At 39.1% G+C, this 21,415-nt stretch overlaps 1 protein-coding gene across 14 annotated transcripts; it reads left to right on the top strand.

The window, feature by feature from the left end:
- The first annotated feature begins 3,422 nt into the window (after positions 1-3,422).
- si:ch211-80h18.1 (uncharacterized protein LOC555593 homolog) lies at positions 3,423-19,554 on the top strand. Of its 14 annotated transcripts, none has more exons than XM_061059189.1 (24): positions 3,424-3,658; positions 3,777-3,841; positions 3,939-4,022; positions 4,739-4,777; positions 5,529-5,582; positions 5,970-6,194; positions 7,631-7,660; positions 7,777-7,830; positions 7,954-8,013; positions 10,158-10,202; positions 10,616-10,660; positions 11,809-11,844; positions 12,146-12,217; positions 12,463-12,585; positions 14,308-14,334; positions 14,763-14,801; positions 14,986-15,030; positions 15,111-15,143; positions 15,259-15,300; positions 15,481-15,546; positions 15,625-15,660; positions 15,738-15,773; positions 17,175-17,219; positions 19,215-19,554. In XM_061059189.1, exons 1-24 carry the CDS (start codon positions 3,648-3,650, stop codon positions 19,247-19,249), a joined length of 1,347 nt encoding a protein of 448 aa, XP_060915172.1. In that variant the 5' UTR covers positions 3,424-3,647; the 3' UTR covers positions 19,250-19,554. The 14 variants fall into 14 exon arrangements, with proteins under 14 accessions (XP_060915175.1, XP_060915173.1, XP_060915172.1 ...); XM_061059188.1 differs by having other exon boundaries at positions 5,526-5,582; XM_061059186.1 differs by having other exon boundaries at positions 5,526-5,582; positions 5,949-6,194; positions 14,989-15,030.
- The last annotated feature ends 1,861 nt before the right edge of the window (positions 19,555-21,415 follow it).

Raw genomic sequence — 21,415 nt, 5'->3', positions numbered from 1 at the left:
CTGCAAATTTTCTTTTGGTCCGCTGTGTGAGAAGCTGAAATAATAATGACGTTAAAGGTAGAAAACTTAACAAAGAGGTAAGGTTTTTAAAGTTTCCTAACTGGAAAAAAGGCTTTGGAGGAGATACAAAGATGCTTTGGATGGCCTGGGTTGCAGTATTATTAGATTACCTCGATATGGAGGACTGGAAATAAACATGGAGCTCAATACAAAAGTGAAAATAAAAACACAAAATCAAATTCAAGCAGCAATATCAATTTATGTCACGTTTCATAAATTACTTTAGCTACACTTACTTTTAATGTAATTTTTTTAAAAGATACATTTTTTGGCTTTTTGTGCCTTTATTTGAGAGATAGGAATGTGGATAGAGTTGGAAATCAGGGAGAGAGAGAGTGGCAAATGTCATGCGGGAAAGGAGCCACAGGTCGGATTCCAACCTGGGCCGCCCGCTTGGAAGACTACAGCTTCCATAAATGGGGCGTGCGCGCACTAACCACAGCGCCCCTTATATAATTTTTTGGTGCATTTAAATGCATATCATTTAATTTTTATGAGCTTTTTTTTCATTCATTACTATTTGTGCTTATTCAGTCGTCTGTTCATCAATACCAAAAATATGAAAAAAAAGTTGAGACAAAAATAACATAAATACAAATGTTGGTTTTAACATTTTTTTTAACATTTTTTTTTTCGTGTTCTTGTGTTAGTTTTCACGTTTCGTGTGGTTTTTTTATAATAATAATACATTTTATTTATAAGCACCTTTCTAAACACACAAGGACAATGTATAACAATCAACATTTAAAAAACAACGATGGATAAAATCAGCATACAATAAAATAAATTAAATATAGGCCAGTGTAATTACAGTTAAAATGTTAGAGTGAGTAGGAGATCTTGAAAAGATTGGTTTTGAGTCTGGATTTGAAGATGGGGAAATAGTCAATGTTGCGTATGTCAGGTGGCAGAGAGTTCCACAGCAGCTGAAAGCTCCCCCCCCCCCCCCCCCCCCCCCCCCCATGGTGCTGAGGCGGGCAAAGGGCACGGTGGGGTGGATGGAGTAGGAGGATCTGAGGGAGCAGACTGGAGTGGCGATGTGAAAGAGGTCAGACAGATATGGAGATATTTTAGTTCTGTGACTCAAAATATGTTCCTTACAGGATCAGTCTTGTGTTTCTTTGTGAAATACTGCTAACCAATCCATCCATATCCAGTCCAGTTGTTATAGCCTTTTCATGAGCCAGAATCACCAAGTTTCTCTTTCTCTCATGTAACATTGTGCGCCAGAAGGGAAATAGGACACGGGAAAAAGTGGAGCTGACGCTAACGTTAACGTTAGCTAATGCTGGGTAGCTCGTTAGCAAACTCTAATGCTAGCTACTGACGCTAACACCAACAAACAACCAGCTAAACCACTTGGTTATAGTAGCTACCAAACAACTAAACAGCACGCAAATATGATATAAAATATCAATCAACAGTATTTAAAATTCCAATCTCCCAGACCGACTGAGTCTACCGCTCAACAAGCTACGCTAACACGGCTACAAGTAGGCTGTGTACAGTTAAGTGACAATCAACTGATAACAAAACTGACAACCTCTTTCACTGGTCTCCATATTTTATATGGTCAAACCAACCAATCGGGTATTAGTAAAACATATTTTGCAGTGGCATTTTCTGATTTGTTGAATTGACAGGGAAAAAAAAACTTTTATGTCTGAAAATGTTGGTGTCTGTGTGTTTGTGTGTGTTTTTGTGTGTGCGTGTGTGTTTTTGTGTGTGCGTGTGTGTGTGTGTGTGTGTGGGGGCCTGCAGGTCAGTTTTCTTTCTTCCTCTCAGAGTATTTTCTTCTGAGGATTCACTCTTCCAAACCAGCGACCTGCAGCACAGGTAACCTGACTACTCCCCCTTCACTACACCTGGGTCAGCTTTGAATGGTGAAGACCACACGCCTCGCAGTCGATACCTGACCGTCAATAACCCCATCAACAACAGCTGAAACAGCAGGGAACCTACAGCTACAAAACAGAACAGGTGAAACAGGACGTGGACTAGAGGCTGACAGGAAATCACGAACACTTTTAAAGTCTGGGCCCCACTCTTGTTGTTTCCAGGTTTTTCCAGTTGTTAATAATCCTTCGTGGTGTCTCTGCTCTGTGACTTCCTGTCTCTCTCCCATCCCACAGCTTAGTTAGAGATGGACACGGTCTCTCTCTGACAAGCTGTCTCTCTCCCGTCCCACAGCTCTTAGTTACAGTAGGACACTGCGTCTCTCTGACTAGCTGTCTCTCTCCCGTCCCACAGCTCTTAATTACAGTAGGACACGGCGTCTCTCTGACTAGCTGTCTCTCTCCCGTCCCACAGCTCTTAATTACAGTAGGACACGGCGTCTCTCTGACTAGCTGTCTCTCTCCCGTCCCACAGATCTTAGTTTCAGACGACATTAGGATCAAAGGTTGACTGAGTCCAGTCATTCAGAACTAAGCTGGACAAGACTAAACCTTAGAGTGCTTCTAATTTCGCTACTGGACCTGATCCCGGATCTAGCTCAGCTCAAGCAGGGTTCTGGTTTCAGACTTCCTCCTGCAGAGTGATGCCGACTCATGTTCTGCCCCAATTCACACAGACAGCAGGAAACCCTCTTCAGAATAAAAGCTCATAGAAAGGTCAATAGAAGGTCAACAATTACATATTAACATGTTACATTTATAATAACACCTGATATGATAAAATCCTGTTACATTTTAACATTAACATAGGATATAAAAACAAACACAATTCCTTTCTATGCACACACACTGACACACTCATATTTATGTATGTATGTGTGTGTGTGTGTGTGTGTGTGTGTGTTTATATATATGTGTGTACATATATAAATACACATATAGCACATATATACATATTTATTCATCGGTTTAAAGTCAATTGAAAGTTTTAAATGTTTTCTCTCTCACTGACTGAATCTCGTCTTTCAGCTGAACAATAAACAACTGTTTGAGAAACTAATTAGACCTGAAACCTGATAAAGTGAGGAGGAGAGGAGAGAAGAGGAGAGGAATGCTGGTTTATTACCATAATAACTGGAATTCTACAGCTTTTAATATCTGTATATTGTTCTATGTCTTTCTTCTCTTATATTAAATGTGTTTGTGTGCAAGTGTGTGTGTGTCATGGTTTCATTTTAATTTCAATTAAATATAATCAATGATTAATGCCTAACAATTAGTTAACATTAGTTAAGTGTGTGAGGTTAGTTTGACTGCTGTGCTCTGATTGGATGGGAGGAGGGGGGACAGGGGTAAGATGTCAGGTAAGTCCTGCTCCCCTCAGTGCATGCTGGGATACGGTCCTCTCTCTGTGAGTATAAATACAAGCAGCTGTAGTACAGTTGGTAGTTTTGCAGCAGTACAATTGTTGCTCCTCCCCTCTGTTTATAGCCACTCCCCCTGTTATTAGCCCCTCCCCTCTATGTATGTAGACCCTCCTCCCTGTCTGTGTCCCATCCCCTTTGTTTGTAGCCTCTCCCCTCTACATGTAGCCCCTCACATCTGTCTGTCGCCCCTCCCCTCTCTGTGAGGATAAATACCAGCAGATGCAGCTCTTCAGATTCAGAAACACAGAAACATTCTGACTGCAGGATGCTGCCACTGTGAGTACAACTGATTGCTTGTTGTTTATTGTAATGTTTATAATATAAGTATTGATTATTGTATTGATCAGTATTGATGACATTGTTGATCTGTGATTGGTCCGCTCTGTCATCACAGGAAGCTGTGGATGGTGTGGGCTGCAGTTTTTCTGGTGGTTTCCCTGTCAGCGGCTCCTTTGGAGGGTAAAAAGAAAACTTCCAGATAAGTTTCAGGCTTTTGTTTGATTTTACGCTTTAGTCGAAGGTGTTGGTGATAAAAGAGTTTTTGTTTGGATTCCAGAGAAGGAGCAGGAGCAGGAGCAGGAGCAGGAGGAGGTGGAGGTGGAGGCCACAGAGGTGGGGGAGCTGTCTGAGGAGGAGGAGGGTAAGCATCCTGCTTTATTTTGAAAGGAATGCTTTCAATCACATTAGTTGTTTATAATGTAAACAGCTAAAAGCCAATAAGCAAGATTACTTCATTTATGATTGATAGTAATTCATATTTTGTTTTAGTTTAGTTTAGTTTATTTTGTGCTGGTTTATTTTGTGCTGGTTTAGGGAAGTAAAGTGAAGACTAGTTTAAGTTAATGTGCCAATTTTAAACATGAAGTTTCTCCAACATTTGACCTTTAAATCACATATTTGTTACAATGGGCTTACTTATAGAACACACTGCTACCAACCAATCAATTAACCAATCAATCAACCAATCAGTCAATCAACCAATCAGTCAATCACGTAATCAGTCTATCCAGCCGTCATCTATTTCTCTATATTTCAGTATTTGTCTCGGGGGTTTGATGACCTCAGATCATCAAGACAACAAGAAAAACAAAGTGATGAATGAAATTGTATAACATTTACATTTGGACCAAAGTGTGCTCACAGTTTTTAGCCATCCAATGTTTGTGACAGTGATAGATATAAAACCCCTGTCTGTGAATATCCTCATAATAGAAGAGGGAAATGAGGCCAAAGACACATTAGTTAATAGGACTGCTGATAAAAGATTAATTAATTAATAATACATCATGTATAATCATAAAACATTTAAAACTGTTTAAAACACCTTTACTCAGAAGAATGTTTCTTCCTTTCCAGATGATGATGACTCCAAGAGTCAGGATAAGATTGATGAGGGTGAGAGGCTAAAACACACTGTGACCTTAAACATAAACTTGCATAAACACAACTGCATTTTATCGAAAGTAAACACACTTTTAAACACATTTGAGATTACAATTTACTCTGTGTATGAGTGACTGTTTTTTATTTGACTAATCTAATTACAACTACTTATTTTGCTCTCAACAGCAACATTTGTAATATAATATAATCTCTAATGTAAGTTGCTTTGGATAAAAGCATCTGCTAAGTGAAATGTAGAAATAATATATCTGAGGATCATGATTATCAACTGGCATGTGTTGTTGATATACTACACAATCATGTTATTAGACTGCAGAGTCATGTTTATACACTGCAGAGTCATGTTAATAAAGTGCACACTCATGTTATTATAGTGCAGGGACATGTTGATACACTGCAGAGTCATGTTAATACACTATAGAGTCGTTAATAAAGTGCAGAGTCATGTTAATAAAGTGTGGAGTCATGTTAATAAAGTGTGGAGTCATGTTAATACACTGTCATGTTGATACACTGTATTTCAGTATAATCACAGAGTAAGTGCTAAGGTTTGGTGTAATTTGCAAACATAAAGCGGTCATTTGTAACACATAATAAAGATTGAATAAATTCATTTTTTTTTAAACAGAAGTTATTATTAAAATTATTATCCCTTGAATGTTTCTGTCAATCACTGAAAGAGTGTTCTCTGCAAACAAACGTTTGATTCATCATGAACACCTGACCTTCCTCCTTCCAGCAGTACTCATTGGCGTGCAGCAGACCATTGCCACGGCGTCTGCGTCCGGAGGTTCAGGTGAGTCAGCCCTGATCAGGTTTTACCTCCTGAAAAGTTTGTTTGTTCCCTTTCAGTCTCAGGTTTAATCCGGATTTAATTGGGTCGCCAGGATTTCCAGGATTTATCAGATTAGTTCCATTCCCCTTTTTAAGTTTCTCAATCAGCCTTGAGCGCATGTTGGTTCAGTATCATGGCTACAGCTCCACCAGCTGGAGCTGGTACAGCATGCAGGACAAAATCTGAACTCAACCTGATGTTTTATAAACAAAATAATTGTTCCAGATTATATATCACGCCTGGGCTTAATGTCAAAGTTTAAGTTTAAGTTATTTGTTTACATTAAGTAAATCAAGTTATTTGAGGAAGGCTTGTGTTGAATTCCAGCTTCCAGTGGTCTTTTGGCAGGAGGAGGAACAAATGATGGAACAGCAGGAAGTTCTTCAGGTGGGGGAACAAATGATGGAACAGCAGGAGGAGGAACAAACCATGGAACAGTAGGAAGTTCTTCAGGTGGAGGAACACACCATGGAACGGCAGGAGGAGGAACAAACCATGGAACAGCAGGAGGAGGAACAAACCATGGAACAGCAGGAGGAGGAACAAACCATGGAACAGCAGGAGGTTCTGCAGGTAGATAAGAAAAAAAATAATGATCCCGCTGGCGGAACATCGAATTATCAGTACATCAATTTGAAAGATTCTCTGGGAAGGTTTACATAATTTGATGAATAAGTTTATCAATATCATGTCATTCTTTAAATTCACAACAACAGTTATATGACAACACTTTTCATAAAGAGCAAGTGTAGAGCGTACTCAGTATTTACACAGACCAACATCCATCCACCACGAGACAGAGGCTGAACACTCGAGCAGGACCAGACTCACTTGAGAATGGACATCTGCTGAGACTCAGTGGAAGTTCATGTTTTAGTCTAATTATATAGCAGTATAATAATGATGTTGAGTTCATTCTGCAGTCTTAGCCTGCAGCAGTATAACTGGGGGGTGGAGTTCATGCTGCAGTCTAATGCTGCATTCATGTGCTGCTTGGGTGGTCCAAGTTTCCGAATTGGGAAGTCGTTCTTCCGACTTCAGTGTGTATACGTGATTTCGTTCGGAAAGTCTGAATGTTGTTACAAAAGCGCAAAAAAGCGTTGATGCTATGAAGAAGATCAGAGAAATGTAACTGTTAAAATTGATGTGGAAAAAAAAATTGATGTGGAAAAAAAATTGATGTGCAGTACACTAATTAATAAAAAATATGTTAACATTAACAAAACATATTTTGCCCCCCATTTGATGATCCAAAATCCAATGCAAAAAATCCAATAGGCGAATTCTCGTTAGACTCCATGGCGATGCTACTTCTGGGTTGGCCTACAAAAATATGTCATATGGTTTGTTCTCTATAGCAGTAGAACTAGGGGGTGGAGTTTATGTTCGTTTTGTTCGTAGCCTAAGTAGAAGTAGGGGGTGGAGTTCATGCTTCAGTCTTAGACTATAGCAGTAGAACTAGGGGGTGGAGTTCATGCTGCAGTCTTAAACTATAGCAGTAGGACTAGGGGGTGGAGTTTATGTTCGTTTTGTTCGTAGCCTAAGTAGAAGTAGGGGGTGGAGTTCATGCTTCAGTCTTAGACTATAGCAGTAGAACTAGGGGGTGGAGTTCATGCTGCAGTCTTAAACTATAGCAGTAGGACTAGGAGGTGGAGTTCATGCTTCAGTATTAGCCTATAGTAGTAGAACTAGGGGGTGGAGTTTATGTTCGTTTTGTTCGTAGCCTAAGTAGAAGTAGGGGGTGGAGTTCATGCTTCAGTCTTAGACTATAGCAGTAGAACTAGGGGGTGGAGTTCATGCTTCAGTCTTAGACTATAGCAGTAGAAACAGGAGGTGGAGTTCATGCTGTAGTCCAAGGCTATGGAAGCATAAATAATGCAAGCTGGTCTTAGCATGAGCCAGCCCTAACTATCAGCAACACAGTACTGCTGTACTGCAATAGTGAGATACTAACAACATCCCTACCTTAAATCAATCAGTAATAAATGAATAATATTTTTTGTCTGCAGGATCTGATGGAGTTGACTCAGACTCTTACAGTAAATTGGTTACACACACATACACATACACACACTTACAAACAGACACACATTAGAAAATATAACAGTTAAAGGACCATTAGAGGTGATTATTGATTACCTCATGTTTGATTCAGGCAACGGACAGAAACTGCTGAATGGTGGAGGAGGAGGAGCTGAAAGTCCAACAGGTGAGCTGTGGGGGGTGGGACTAAAGGAGAATGCTGTAATTGACAGTGGTGAGAAACTGGCAGATATACTTTGTACCTAGATGTCTGTTAACCTCTCTCTCTCTCTCTCTCTTGCTCTGTAAGGTGTTTTCGGTTCATTAGGGGCCGGACTTTCTCACCTGGATTATACAGGTGAGTGTCCAGGTGAGGTCTGACTGCCATTCTTGTGGTTGATTATAGGTCTGATCCTTAATAGCAGAGATACTGAGATGATTGTTTAGTTGGATGATGTCATATGCAAATGATGTAATTTAATTAATTATTTTAATTGATTTTCAGAGCCCTTCAGGCTGAGTTCTGAGGGAAACGCTTTCATACTGTTCTAACAACTCTTTAAAAAAATGTTAAGAATCATTTACAATCTCTGAAATTAATTCATGACTTTTTTCATCACACTGCACCGTCTTCAAACCAGGACCTTCGCTACAAGCACACACCCCTTCCTCTGTTTGGGACTTTAACTGAGGTGTAACCCCCTATTGTTTTCCATTTACAAGCTTCCTCTTAGCCAGATCATTGACACCATGTTGTCTCCCATCACTCATATGCAGATGACTCGCAGCTCTGTATTCCTTTCTGTTTTAGAACCCCTACAGGTCACATCTTTTAGCCCAACCTGAACCTTCAAAAATATTAAACATTGGACGTCCAAGAACGTTTTAAAGCTCCATAAAGACAAATCTGAAGTATACAATTTTGGGTCACTTTCATTCCTCCGGCTGTCTCCATAGCAACTATGGTCCACTCAACAATAAAATCAAACGGAAAGCTAAAAATCTGGCCGTGTGACTAAAGGCGACAGATGTCAGTATGACAGAAAACATTTCTTCAAATGTCCATTTTCAGGAAGATTTCATGAATTCTTTAACAAACTTCTTTACCTCCTCTATCTTAACGCTCTTAAGTCGACTTTTTATTTTCTGATTGAAGAAGCACTTTGTAAACTTGGTAAGAGAGGTGCCATTTATGCGTATGTACAGCGGAATCCTACCTGTGGCTCCATTTGCTCGCGTCATTCCGAACACTCTGGATTCTGACTCCATCACCTGTCCTGTCGCTTAATAAAGGCTGAAAAAGTCCCAAAATAAAACTTGATGAAGGGCTATTTTAAACAAGTGTATTTGTATCATAATAATTGATTTGATTATGAACCTTTAACTAATTTTCACCTTTTTAGGTTGCAGGGGTGGGCATAGCTCATCAAAAATGTTTCGCCATTAATCGTCAATCCGTTAACAGAGACGTTAACTGTGTTTTCAGTTAATCCAATAATTCCTTTCATTATAAATTGTAAAAAGTTAAAATTATGTTAACCGGTCTTTGGAAACAAAGACAACATCAGATTTCTGTCAATAGATGTGTGTTCTTAAGAGGCCATGCTGAGTCAGAAAACTCTGATCCATCAGTGTGTGTTCTCATCATCAGCGTCAGGTAAACAGCTGCTGTTCTGTGCTTATAACTCCGGGTTTACATCTGACCATTGGACCATCAGACCATTAGACCATCGGACCATTGGACCATCCTACCATCCTACTATCCAACCAACTGACCATCCAACCAACTGACCATCCGACCAACAGTCCATCCTACCATCTGACCAACTGACCATCCGACCATCAGACCACCCGACCATAAGACCACCCGAGCATCGGACTACCGGACCATACTACCATCGGACCATCCTACCACCCATCCATCCGACCATCTGACCATGTAAACCATTTCAAGATCCAACCAACACAGCAGCCACAATATACACACGTGTCAGACCACAGACAAACAAACATGTATTTTTTATTAATGTTTCTTCCCGTCTGAAGGTAGACTGTTCTCTTCAGGTCAGAAAATTCCAACTAAAATGGTCCTGCTACATCAACCAAGTCCCCACGATCCAGATCCAGGAACAGATCTAATCTAAACATCCCATCCATAATGATCCACAGATTCCACAGACAATGAGAGCCTAAGTAGAAACAGGACTTTCTTTCTCTCCTCTACATGGTCTTCATCACACCTGATAGAGACGTTTGAGTTTAAAATAAGAGAGAACAGTCGACAGTCTCGTCTCTTCAGAGAATCAGGACGAAGTGAGGTCAGCTGATTGGAGCTGGAGGAAGATAATTTAAGTAACAACAAGAATGTTAACGGCATTTAAATGTTGTGATTATAATTTTTCAAACTAACCTCCATGTTAAATATTAATAACAAATGTAACATCAATCATGATCAGGCGTGTGCCAAGATCTTTTGACTGTTTTTAAACATGTACGGGTTTTTTTCTCCTTCAGGAAATTTTGATTCATCAGGTCACGACTTCCTGCTGAGCCTGATGGGTGAGTCTCAAAAGTCCTGAGGAAGGATCAGTGCCTCATCTCCTCTTTCCTTCAGTGCCTCCTATACTGTCTCCTTCAGAGCCTCCTATACTGTCTCCTTCAGAGCCTCCTCTCCTGTCTCCTTCAGTGTCTTCTTTACTGTCTCTTTCAGTGTCTCCTTTACTGTCTCCTTTACTATCTCCTTCGGTGTGTCCTTGACTGTCTCCTTCAGTACCTTGTCTCTTGTTTCCTTTACTGTCTCCTTCACTCCTTCCTGTCTCCTCCAACTAGATGAGTAAGGAGATGACTGGCTGACATCTTCAGGTGTGTCAACAGATTGTTCAGGTGTATCAGGCAGGCTATAAAATCATGAGCACTATGACCTTGAAGATGACCTCATACTGATTTTTGTTGATTTTGCTGTGTTGTTTCAGGTGGAGGTGATCCATTCGGACCAGATGTTCACATCAACCTCACAGGTGTGATTTAAGATCTTCTCTCAGTGATCAGTACAGGTGTGATAGAACTGGTGTTATCAGTACAGGTGTGATAGTACAGGTGTGATCAGTAAAGCTTAGTTGGTAAAGGTGTGATCAGCACAGCTGTGATCAGCACAGCTGTGATCAGCACAGGTGTGATCAGTGCAGGTGTGATCAGTACAGGTGTGATCAGTACAGGTGTGATCAGTACAGGTGTGATCAGTACAGGTGTGACCAGTACAGGTGTGATCAGTATAGGTTTGATCAGTATAGGTGTATACAACTCCCCCCGCGCAGTAAAAGTAGTAAAAGTCACCTCTTTCATCTGAAGTCCATGGTTGTAACAGCCAACATTTTCAGTGTGTGTACATACAGAACACTCATGACAGGTTTCTGAGGACTAATAAATAAAAGTCGAATGTAAAGCCCAATTCACACATACTCCATGCGCACCGCGGTTTGTCTACGTTGTACTTAGCTGCCACTCTAGTCAATCATTGTGTTCACACAGGGCGCGCTGCGGTCCATCTCCAGCGCGTGCCACCAACGGCACTACGCTCTGCTCCGTTTCAAATACGCAGCGAGTCTATTTTCGCCGGAGTACGCTGCAGGCACGCGTCAAGCTGGACAGAATATGACAGCCTGGACAGGAAGTCAGACAAGGAAACGCATAGAGCATCCGGTCAATTTCAAAATAAAACACAATATACGGACTCACGATCGTATTTTTCATCACTTTATCAACATTACGTCAAAACAGGTACTGAATTAACAACAATGCATCCTCAGAAAGACAAAGCAACATGTTGTTTGCATGTTTTTCTCTTTATTCCCGCGGGATCTTGTAGTTCTCCTGTGATGTGTCATGGGTGCACTCCGCTGCACTGACGTCGCAGAAACGGATCCAGTGTGAATGGGCGCGAGCCGTCCGACGGAGCAAAACCGTGGCGCTGACAGAGTATGTGTGAATTGCGGGTCAGATGGCATCGAGGGTTCATAGATTACAACTTCACTTTTAAGGAAGAGTAAAAAGAGACCCCCAGATTCTGTAGGAGTCACTGAGCGTATGTTTATCAATTTTTATTTTATTTTATTTTTATTTTTATTTTAAAAAGGAACTTAATTTTTAATAAAACAATTTCTCACAGGTGACTTGACTCCTCCCACTCAGTTGGACTCTACAGGTGATATGTTTTTTTGTATTTCAAGGTTAAATTGCACATCTCTGCTGGAGCTGATGTGACTTGTCCACTGATCAGACATCATTTAATTGTCTGTTAAACTGTTTATTACATTTCATATTTACATAAACTGTCAGGCAGTGACCTCTAGTGGCCGTAATAATTATAGATGCTTCATACATCTATTACACACATTTTGGCCATGTTACGTCTGTCGAGTATGATACGAACAGATCAGTCCTTTATGTGATGTCTCAAACATTCACAACAAGTCTTTTTTATTCCCTTAATGCTTCTGTTTCAGTGATCAGTTCAGGTGTGACAGCTACTCCGTCTGCACATCTAAATAGTGGTTCAAGTCTGGACTCAACTGCAGGTACATACTACACCCACAAGTGTCATGTGACCTGATTCAGTATTGTTACATTTAATATGTTAGCATATATCAATGCTGTTATTATGATATATTATATTATAACAAAGCTTTTAATTTAAAAGTGACCAACTCTGGTTTATTCAACATGTCTGAAGAGGAAGTGATGTCATTTTGAAACATAAAAAAATTAAATTATTTTTAGATGTTTATATTTTTGTTCTCATGGTTTTGTCTCTCTTTTGTAGATGCTGCTCATCAATATGACATTAGGGACCAGTCAGAACCAGACCTCACTTCTCTAACCTCGGAACCTGACCAATCAATGATCAGCTCTGTTTCAGGCTCCCCCAACCCTGTAGCCCAGGGAGGTAAGCATAGAAAAGACTTTAATACTGAACTATAGAAAATATTTTACTGCGAAGGCCTCCTGCTTAATATTAATGTTTCAGTTTCAGCAAACAGTGAAGCTCAAGGTCAATATGCACACATGTAAAGGTGCTAAATGTTTTGCATATAAGAAAACAGCAGAGTAATGTCTGTGTAGAAACAAACAACAGAGTATCATCTGTGTAGAAACAAACAGCAGAGTATCATCTGGTTAGAAAAAACAGCAAAGTATCATCTGTGTAGAAACAAACAGCAGAGTATCATCTGTTTAGAAAAAAACAGCAAAGTATCATCTGTGTAGAAACAAACAGCAGAGTATCATATGTTTAAAAAAACAGTATCATCTGTGTAGAAACAAACAGCAGAGTATCATATGTCTAGAAACACACGGCAGAGTATCATCTGGTTAGAAACACACAGCAGAGTATCATCTGTGTAGAAACAAACAGCAGAGTATCATCTGTGTAGAAACAAAAAACAGAGTATCATCTGTGTAGAAACACAGCAGAGTATCATCTGGTCAGAAACACAGCAGCGTATCGTCTGGTTAAAAACTCAGCAGAGTATCATCTGTGTAGAAACACACAGCAGAGTATCATCTGTTTAGAAAAAACAGCAGAGTATCATCTGGTTAGAAACACACAGCAGAGTATCATCTGTGTAGAAACAAACAGCAGAGTATCATCTGGTTAGAAAAAAACAGCAAAGTATCATCTGTGTAGAAACAAACAGCAGAGTATCATCTGTTTAGAAAAAACAGCAGAGTATCATCTGTGTAGAAACAAACAGCAGAGTATCATATGTTTAGAAAAAAACAGCAGAGTATCATCTGTGTAGAAACAAACAGCAGAGTATCATATGTTTAGAAACACACGGCAGAGTATCATCTGGTTCGAAACACACAGCAGAGTATCATCTGTGTAGAAACAAACAGCAGAGTATCATCTGTGTAGAAACAAAAACAGAGTATCATCTGTGTAGAAACACAGCAGAGTATCATCTGGTCAGAAACACAGCAGTGTATCGTTTGGTTAAAAACTCAGCAGAGTATCATCTGTGTAGAAACACACAGCAGAGTATCATCTGTTTAGAAAAAAACAGCAGAGTATCATCTGGTTAGAAACACACAGCAGAGTATCATCTGTGTAGAAACAAAAAACAGAGTATCATCTGTGTAGAAACACAGCAGAGTATCATCTGGTCAGAAACACAGCAGCGTATCGTCTGGTTAAAAACTCAGCAGAGTATCATCTGTGTAGAAACACACAGCAGAGTATCATCTGTTTAGAAAAAAACAGCAGAGTATCATCTGGTTAGAAACAACTTTCTAAGAATAAAAAGCAGAGTATCATCATTAAAGAAACAAGCATCAACAAAGGTTTGACATTATGAAACTGAAGTCAGATAAGTTAGAGAAACAGAAATGCTAACTCATTTAAAGTTAAACAGACTTTACATATTAGAATAAGTAATACATTTAATGCAGTGTGTAGAACATTAATTTAAAGTTGTCTTTTCAATGACATTGGATAATGTTAAGGATACCAAAATTCTGGTTTCTACATTAACTCCCCATCACCAGAATCAGAAATGTATTTCTTTGAGGATATTATCATTCCATTCATTTAACTGCAGATACACCAATGAACTTCTTGTGTTCGGTTAAAAACAACTTTAACTTTGAATTATTCTGATTTCTTTAGATGGAGCAGACTCTCCACATAACAACGGTAGGATTTGTCTGACATCATGTCTGTAGTTGATCTTGTATTATCTTAATGATTGATTATACTGTTAAGGCCAGTGGGGTTGTATGCAGTCAATGGTACACCTATTAGACACAGGAGAAGCCAGCTAGCTCAGCCCCTTTATGAATAAACCGGTCAGAGTGCCGGCACTGAAGCTAGGCATCAAAACAGACTGAAACTGGAGGACGGGAGAGAGCACAAGTTACATAGCGGTGCAGGTGTGTAAGCGTTGTGTCAGCTCTTGAAGAGGAAAACTGAACTAGAATAACAATCTATAGAGCACTACTTGGTGAAAATCCACCTGAGTCGAACACTATAGTTTGCAGGCGGAGGACCACATGTTGTGGTCATTGATAACAAGGTGATGACTCCCTTATTGATTTGTGATTGGCTGTTACTTTGTTTCTCAGGAAATGGTCGACAGACGCTGTTGACGGATGCAAACGGAGGTAAACTCTTCAAATGTTAATGATCTCTATCGATGTGACCTATTCACATTCATAACACACAGACGTGTGTGACACTCTATGTGGGTATCAATGCATCAATAAATGTCATCAATTAATATTGATCAGTCTGTTTGATTATCCATGACAATGACAGTGATGTAATCAGGTGTTGTGATGATGTCAGCAGGTGCAGAGGAGTCAGTGACAGACCTTCATATCGATCGGACAGGTGAGAGGGGAGGACTCACGGGTAAATTAATTAATAGATTGACAGTAATGATCACAGATCTTTGTTGTGATTGGTTCCAGCTCCAGGTATTGGATCCAGCCATGATGTCACAGGTAAATGTTGTTGCTATAACAAACACAATTCAATCACAACGTAATGAGTTTAATCACCTCAGCAACATTTCTTATTTACCTGTGAGTCATCATTTCATGTCACATGATCACCTAGAGTCATCACCTTTCATCAGCTTCACGCACATACTGCAGCCAGGTACACCTGTCTGTCTGTCTGTCTGTCTATCTGTCTGTGTGTCTGTCTGTCTGTCTGTCTGTGTATATTTGTATCTGTCTGTGTGTCTGTGTGTGTGTCTGTCTGTATATATTTGTATGTGTCTGTCTGCCTGCCTGTCTGTCTGTCTGTCTGTCTTTCACCTGTCTGTCTTTTATTTAGTTTCAGGTGGTTACTCCCAAACAGAGCTGGTAACCATGGTAACAGACTCCACAGGGACAGAATCAGGTATGTACCTTTAACATGACTGCCGGAAAGGTGGGAGGCGTCAGGAAAAACAGCAAGTAAAATTGTTTGTGTTTGTAGTTTCAGCAGACCCAGTGGGAACTCCAACCGACTACAGTAAGTTACATTCATTTAACCAGAGGAAGAGTTGGTTCTTCTTCTTTGGTTTAACTGTGATCCACTGTCTTCTTTAGGTCATCCAGCTGTGACTGATCACACCCAGACGAGTGGTAAGTTTAACACAACAACAAAACAATAACACAACAAAACTTCAACCCAATAACACAACACAACAACAACAACAACAACAACAACAACACAACAATACAACAATAACACAACAATAACACAACAATACAATAACACAACAACAGTTCCACAACAACACGACAGCACTAAACAACACAACAACCAGTCTGAACATGTATAAACCGTTTTGGTCAGTGTGGATCAGTTTAGACCAGTTTGGATCAGACCTGGGGTCTGTACTACGAGAGTCCAACTTACCCAGGGTATCTTTGGGTGATCTGGCTTCACTAACCCTAACATCAGAGACCGTGATTAGCAGTCACATGAAACCGCTTATCAACATAAGTTACCCTCGAGTTTCAAAGAGCGAGTTCACATAAAAGGGGCGGAGTTAGCTTCATATAACTATCACAATCATCACTGCGTCTCCCGTCAGCAGATCGTCATATCTAAGAAACTCTGAACAAACTATATTAATAATATAAAGAGGTTTAAAACAAACCCAGAGACTAAAGTTACACAGCTGCATGAACAAATGCAGGAAGGACAACTGGCAGAAAAAAGAAACATCAGAGAGTATTAATGTCCAAACTACAGATTATTATATTTCTGTCCCATCGTTAGTTCACCTTAGAACTGAAGATAATAACTCCTGTTTTTTCTCTGAACTGGATGTGTGTCTCTGACTCTTTCATGTGGAGAGTATAACAGTTTGAGAAGTTATAGTTCAGCTCTGATGATAACAAACAGAGCGGCATGGGGACACTAAACATTCATATGAAAATATGATTCAAAGACATAAGAAGATATTCATCATTTAACATCTTAAAAACACAACTCAAAGGTTCCGCTGCTTTTTTTAGTCTCTGCTGAAAGATGAAGGATGATATAAATTCAAAATAATCACTTTACGGACTATAATGTTATTATACGGAACACATGAAGGGTCATTCTCCCTCCTCCCCCTCTCCATCAGCTCTGGGAGCTCCATGAACAAAAGATCTGATTGGTCAGTGGAGGAAGATTTACCATGGTGCTATACCCAGGTAAGAAGTGAACGACCTTCGTAGGATTGAAAACCTTGAAGTTACCTCGCCAACCCCAAATCCTGCTTCGTAGTACATGCCCCAAGTCAGTTTGGGTCAGTTGGGGTCAGTTTGGGTCAGTTGAGGTCAGTTTGGGACAGTCTGATCTGTAATGAACGACAAACTTACTGGTCAAAGATTTGAAAAATACTTAAATACTGCAAGAACCCGATCCAACCAAAATCATGAACTGTCTCTTTAACTAGTCCTGTTTGTTTGGTGTTTTTATGTTTTACCTGAGAACAGGTGCTGAAGTCTGGTTCTTTCTCTTCTCTTGGTTCTGCTTGTTCTCCACAGGTTCAGTCACTGAACGATACCACACACCTGGTCAGGGTCTTGAAGGTTTGTTCGACATTCTTTGGTGTTCCTTATTAACTAATATAATCTGTGACTCTTTTTGAAATTGATGACAGTCTTAATGACATTCTTTGATGTTTTCAGTGATGTTCTTTGATGTTATTAGTGACATTCTTTGATGTTATTAGTGACGTTCTTTGATGTTATTAGTGACGATCTTGATGTTATTAGTGACATTCTAAGATGTTATTAGTGACGTTCTTTGATGTTTTCAGTGATGTTCTTTGATGTTATTAGTGACATTCTTTGATGTTATTAGTGACATTCTTTGATGTTATTAGTGACGTTCTTTGATGTTATTAGTGATGTTCTTTGATGTTATTAGTGACGTTCTAAGATGTTATCAGTGACGTTCTTTGATGTTTTTAGTGACATTCTAAGATGTTATTAGTGATGTTCTTTGATGTTATTAGTGACATTCTTTGATGTTATTAGTGACGTTCTTTGATGTTATTAGTGACGTTCTTTGATGTTATTAGTGACGATCTTGATGTTATTAGTGACATTCTAAGATGTTATTAGTGACGTTCTTTGATGTTTTCAGTGATGTTCTTTGATGTTATTAGTGACATTCTTTGATGTTATTAGTGACATTCTTTGATGTTATTAGTGATGTTCTTTGATGTTATTAGTGACATTCTAAGATGTTATTAGTGATGTTCTAAGATGTTATTAGTGATGTTCTTTGATGTTATTAGTGACGTTCTAAGATGTTATTAGTGACATTCTTTGATGTTATTAGTGACGTTCTAAGATGTTATCAGTGACGTTCTTTGATGTTTTTAGTGACATTCTAAGATGTTTTTAGTGACATTTGAAGATGTTATTAGTGATGTTCTTTGATGTTATTAGTGACGTTCTTTGATGTTATTTGTGACATTCTAAGATGTTATTAGTGACGTTCTTTGATGTTATTAGTGGCGTTCTTTGATGTTTTTAGTGACATTCTAAGATGTTATTAGTGATGTTCTTTGATGTTATTAGTGACGTTCTTTGATGTTATTAGTGACGATCTTGATGTTATTAGTGACATTCTAAGATGTTATTAGTGATGTTCTTTGATGTTATTAGTGATGTTCTTTGATGTTTTTAGTGACATTCTAAGATGTTATTAGTGATGTTCTAAGATGTTATTAGTGATGTTCTTTGATGTTTTTAGTGACATTCTAAGATGTTATTAGTGACATTCTTTGATGTTATTAGTGACGTTCTAAGATGTTATCAGTGACGTTCTTTGATGTTATTAGTGGCGTTCTTTGATGTTTTTAGTGACATTCTAAGATGTTATTAGTGATGTTCTTTGATGTTATTAGTGACGTTCTTTGATGTTATTAGTGACGATCTTGATGTTATTAGTGACATTCTAAGATGTTATTAGTGATGTTCTTTGATGTTATTAGTGATGTTCTTTGATGTTTTTAGTGACATTCTAAGATGTTATTAGTGATGTTCTAAGATGTTATTAGTGATGTTCTTTGATGTTTTTAGTGACATTCTAAGATGTTATTAGTGATGTTCTTTGATGTTATTAGTGACGTTTTTTGATGTTATCAGTGACGATCTTGATGTTATTAGTGACATTCTAAGATGTTATTAGTGATGTTCTTTGATGTTATTAGTGACGTTCTAAGATGTTATTAGTGATGTTCTAAGATGTTATTAGTGATGTTCTTTGATGTTATTAGTGACATTCTTTGATGTAATTAGTGACGTTCTAAGATGTTATCAGTGACGTTCTTTGATGTTTTTAGTGACATTCTAAGATGTTATTAGTGATGTTCTTTGATGTTATTAGTGACGTTCTTTGATGTTATTTGTGACATTCTAAGATGTTATTAGTGACGTTCTTTGATGTTATTAGTGACGTTCTTTATCATGTTCTTAAATGTTATTAACGACGTTCTTTGTTTTAAAGACTACGTTTTTGTTCCAAAGATACAAGAATGTGAAATCAATGTTTATCTTTTGTACTTGTTTCAGGTGCAGAAAATGTGGAACTGGAGGATACCTGCTGACTTCCATATAAAGCCAAGAGTTCGTTTCCTGCGATACCGATTCCAGTGTACCAACCAATCAGTATGGCCCGGGAAGTCAGACTCCTCCCACTAGTTCTAGGCCCCACCCCCTGATGTTGTTTTTATGTATTTAAGAGTTTTGTTTATTTTTTGTTTTTGTAGAATTGCTGAGATTTTGTTTAACTTTAAGTAATTCTGTTTTGACTTAATGACATCATACAGGATGTGACATCATCTTCTCTGTCAGGATTGTAAAATGAGAGTTTTAACTTCTACATTAAAATGTTTTTATTTTGAACATCAAACTGAGAATTTGTCTTTTGTTTGATCTGATCGGTTTTAAATAACAAATAATGATGTGCAACGCTTTCTGGATATTAAATTATACAATTATTTAATAATGACAAAAGATTTGAAAGTTATGTCAGTTTTCCTTGACTCCTCCTTGAAAAAGACATTTGGTTTATTCCTTCTGTTCATTTTCTTCCTGTTATTCGATGTTGGGTCGTGGTGGCAGCTGGCAAAGTAAGTCAACACAGATGTCCGTCTCCTCAGAAACCTTTTCCAGCTCCTCCTGAGGGATCCCGAGGCGTTCCAAGGCCAGACGGGAGATATAATCCCTCCATCGAGCTCTGGGTCTCTTCCCAATTGGGTGTGCCCATAAAACCTCCAAAAGGAGGCGTCCAGGAGGATCCTAAGATTGCTGAACTGTTCAATGTGAAGGAGAAGCGACTCTTACTCCGAGTTCCTCCTGAATGTCTAAGCTCCTCCCCCCTTTCTCTAACGCTGAGTCCAGACACCCTCCAGAGTAAACTCATTTCAGCCGCTTGTGTCCGAGATCTTATTCTTTCGGTCACTACCCAAAGCTCATGACCACAGGTGAGGGTTGGAACGAAGATTGTCTGAGATTTAAAGCATATATTTAATATTCATTCAGATTTAACAGCTGAACAAACTTACCACTGACTCACTTTATAAAAAACACCAGTTTCTCTTATCACAAATGCTAATTATGTTAGCAGAGACAGAATGTAAACATGATTGTGTATAAAGGTAAAGAACTGAAAGCCTCAATATTTATTTAAAGGTGACACTGCGCTGAGGGTCCATCAATAACTCCACTCTGTGTTTGTCTGTGTGTATTAGCATTTTTCATTTCAAAAAACTGATAAACAAACTGTTTATTATTGATCGTCTCCATGGTAAAAGGGGTCACTCATTCATAATAAACTTTTCAAAAAATAGTTTTTTCTTTAGATACATTTAACACTTCAAAACAAAGACAACCAATCAGCATGCAGGACACAGAACAGCTGTGTCACACGATCCAATGACATCTTCCACAATGACCTCACTGCTGTTTGTTACAGATGTGACCCCAGATCTTCGAAAACACAAACAGGAAAAGCAGAAAAAGAAATATGAGCTAAAATAAAAGAGTAGAAGAAACAAAGACTAGAATAAAAGAGTAGAAGAAGAAGGGATCAATAACTTCTGCATAATATCACCTAACTTTTGATTGATTGTTTGATTGACACCTAATCAATCCCCTTTATCTTAATCTATTGCTGCTGCTGTCCTGTTGCTATAGTAACTGATAAATCCCAAGCCATGTCCCTCCCACTTTTGGCGATGTCAGAGGTCAGAGTCCATGTGGGCATGGCTAAGAAGGTCAAACGTTGGGTCATCAGTTGGTGGGTCAGAGCTTAAATAAGGCTCCGTCTCCAGCTCCAGCAAGGAGGGCAGATCGGCCCCTCCCTCCCCCAAGCTGATTGGCTCAGTCATCAGGACAGGTGGGGACGTGTACTGCACCAGCTGCTTCCCTGGACCAATCAGAGAGAAGCAAAAGGTATCTAAATTTATGACAACAGGTATTGGTCCTGCATCACCTCAGGGAGGGTCCTCACAGGTATAAATGAGGGTGTTACCTGTGTGGCCTGCATCACTTCCTTTAGGGGCGTCCTCGGACAGCAGCTGACAGGAAGCAGTGACATCACAGAAGGTTATGACATCATAAAGAAACTAACAGGTAGAAACAAAACAAACATAAACAAACGTCCTCAAGATCTGTACCATCTGTAATTACACACATTTAATTACACCTGAATTAACCTTTACAGACCTGACAGTACCTGCACAAACCTGACAGTACCTTTACAGACTTGA

This window comes from Labrus mixtus, chromosome 16 (genome assembly GCF_963584025.1).
Source record: "Labrus mixtus chromosome 16, fLabMix1.1, whole genome shotgun sequence".
NCBI classification, from domain to species: Eukaryota; Metazoa; Chordata; class Actinopteri; order Labriformes; family Labridae; genus Labrus; species Labrus mixtus.
Note: the sequence above shows the minus strand (reverse complement) of the source record. Positions and strands in the feature narration are given on the sequence as shown.

Coding starts and splice junctions, on each gene's coding strand:
- si:ch211-80h18.1 (XM_061059183.1), top strand. Junction 3,842..3,938: donor GTCAGCGGCTCCTTTGGAGG/GTAAAAAGAAAA, acceptor TTTGGATTCCAG/AGAAGGAGCAGGAGCAGGAG. Junction 4,778..5,525: donor TCAGGATAAGATTGATGAGG/GTGAGAGGCTAA, acceptor TCCTCCTTCCAG/CAGTACTCATTGGCGTGCAG.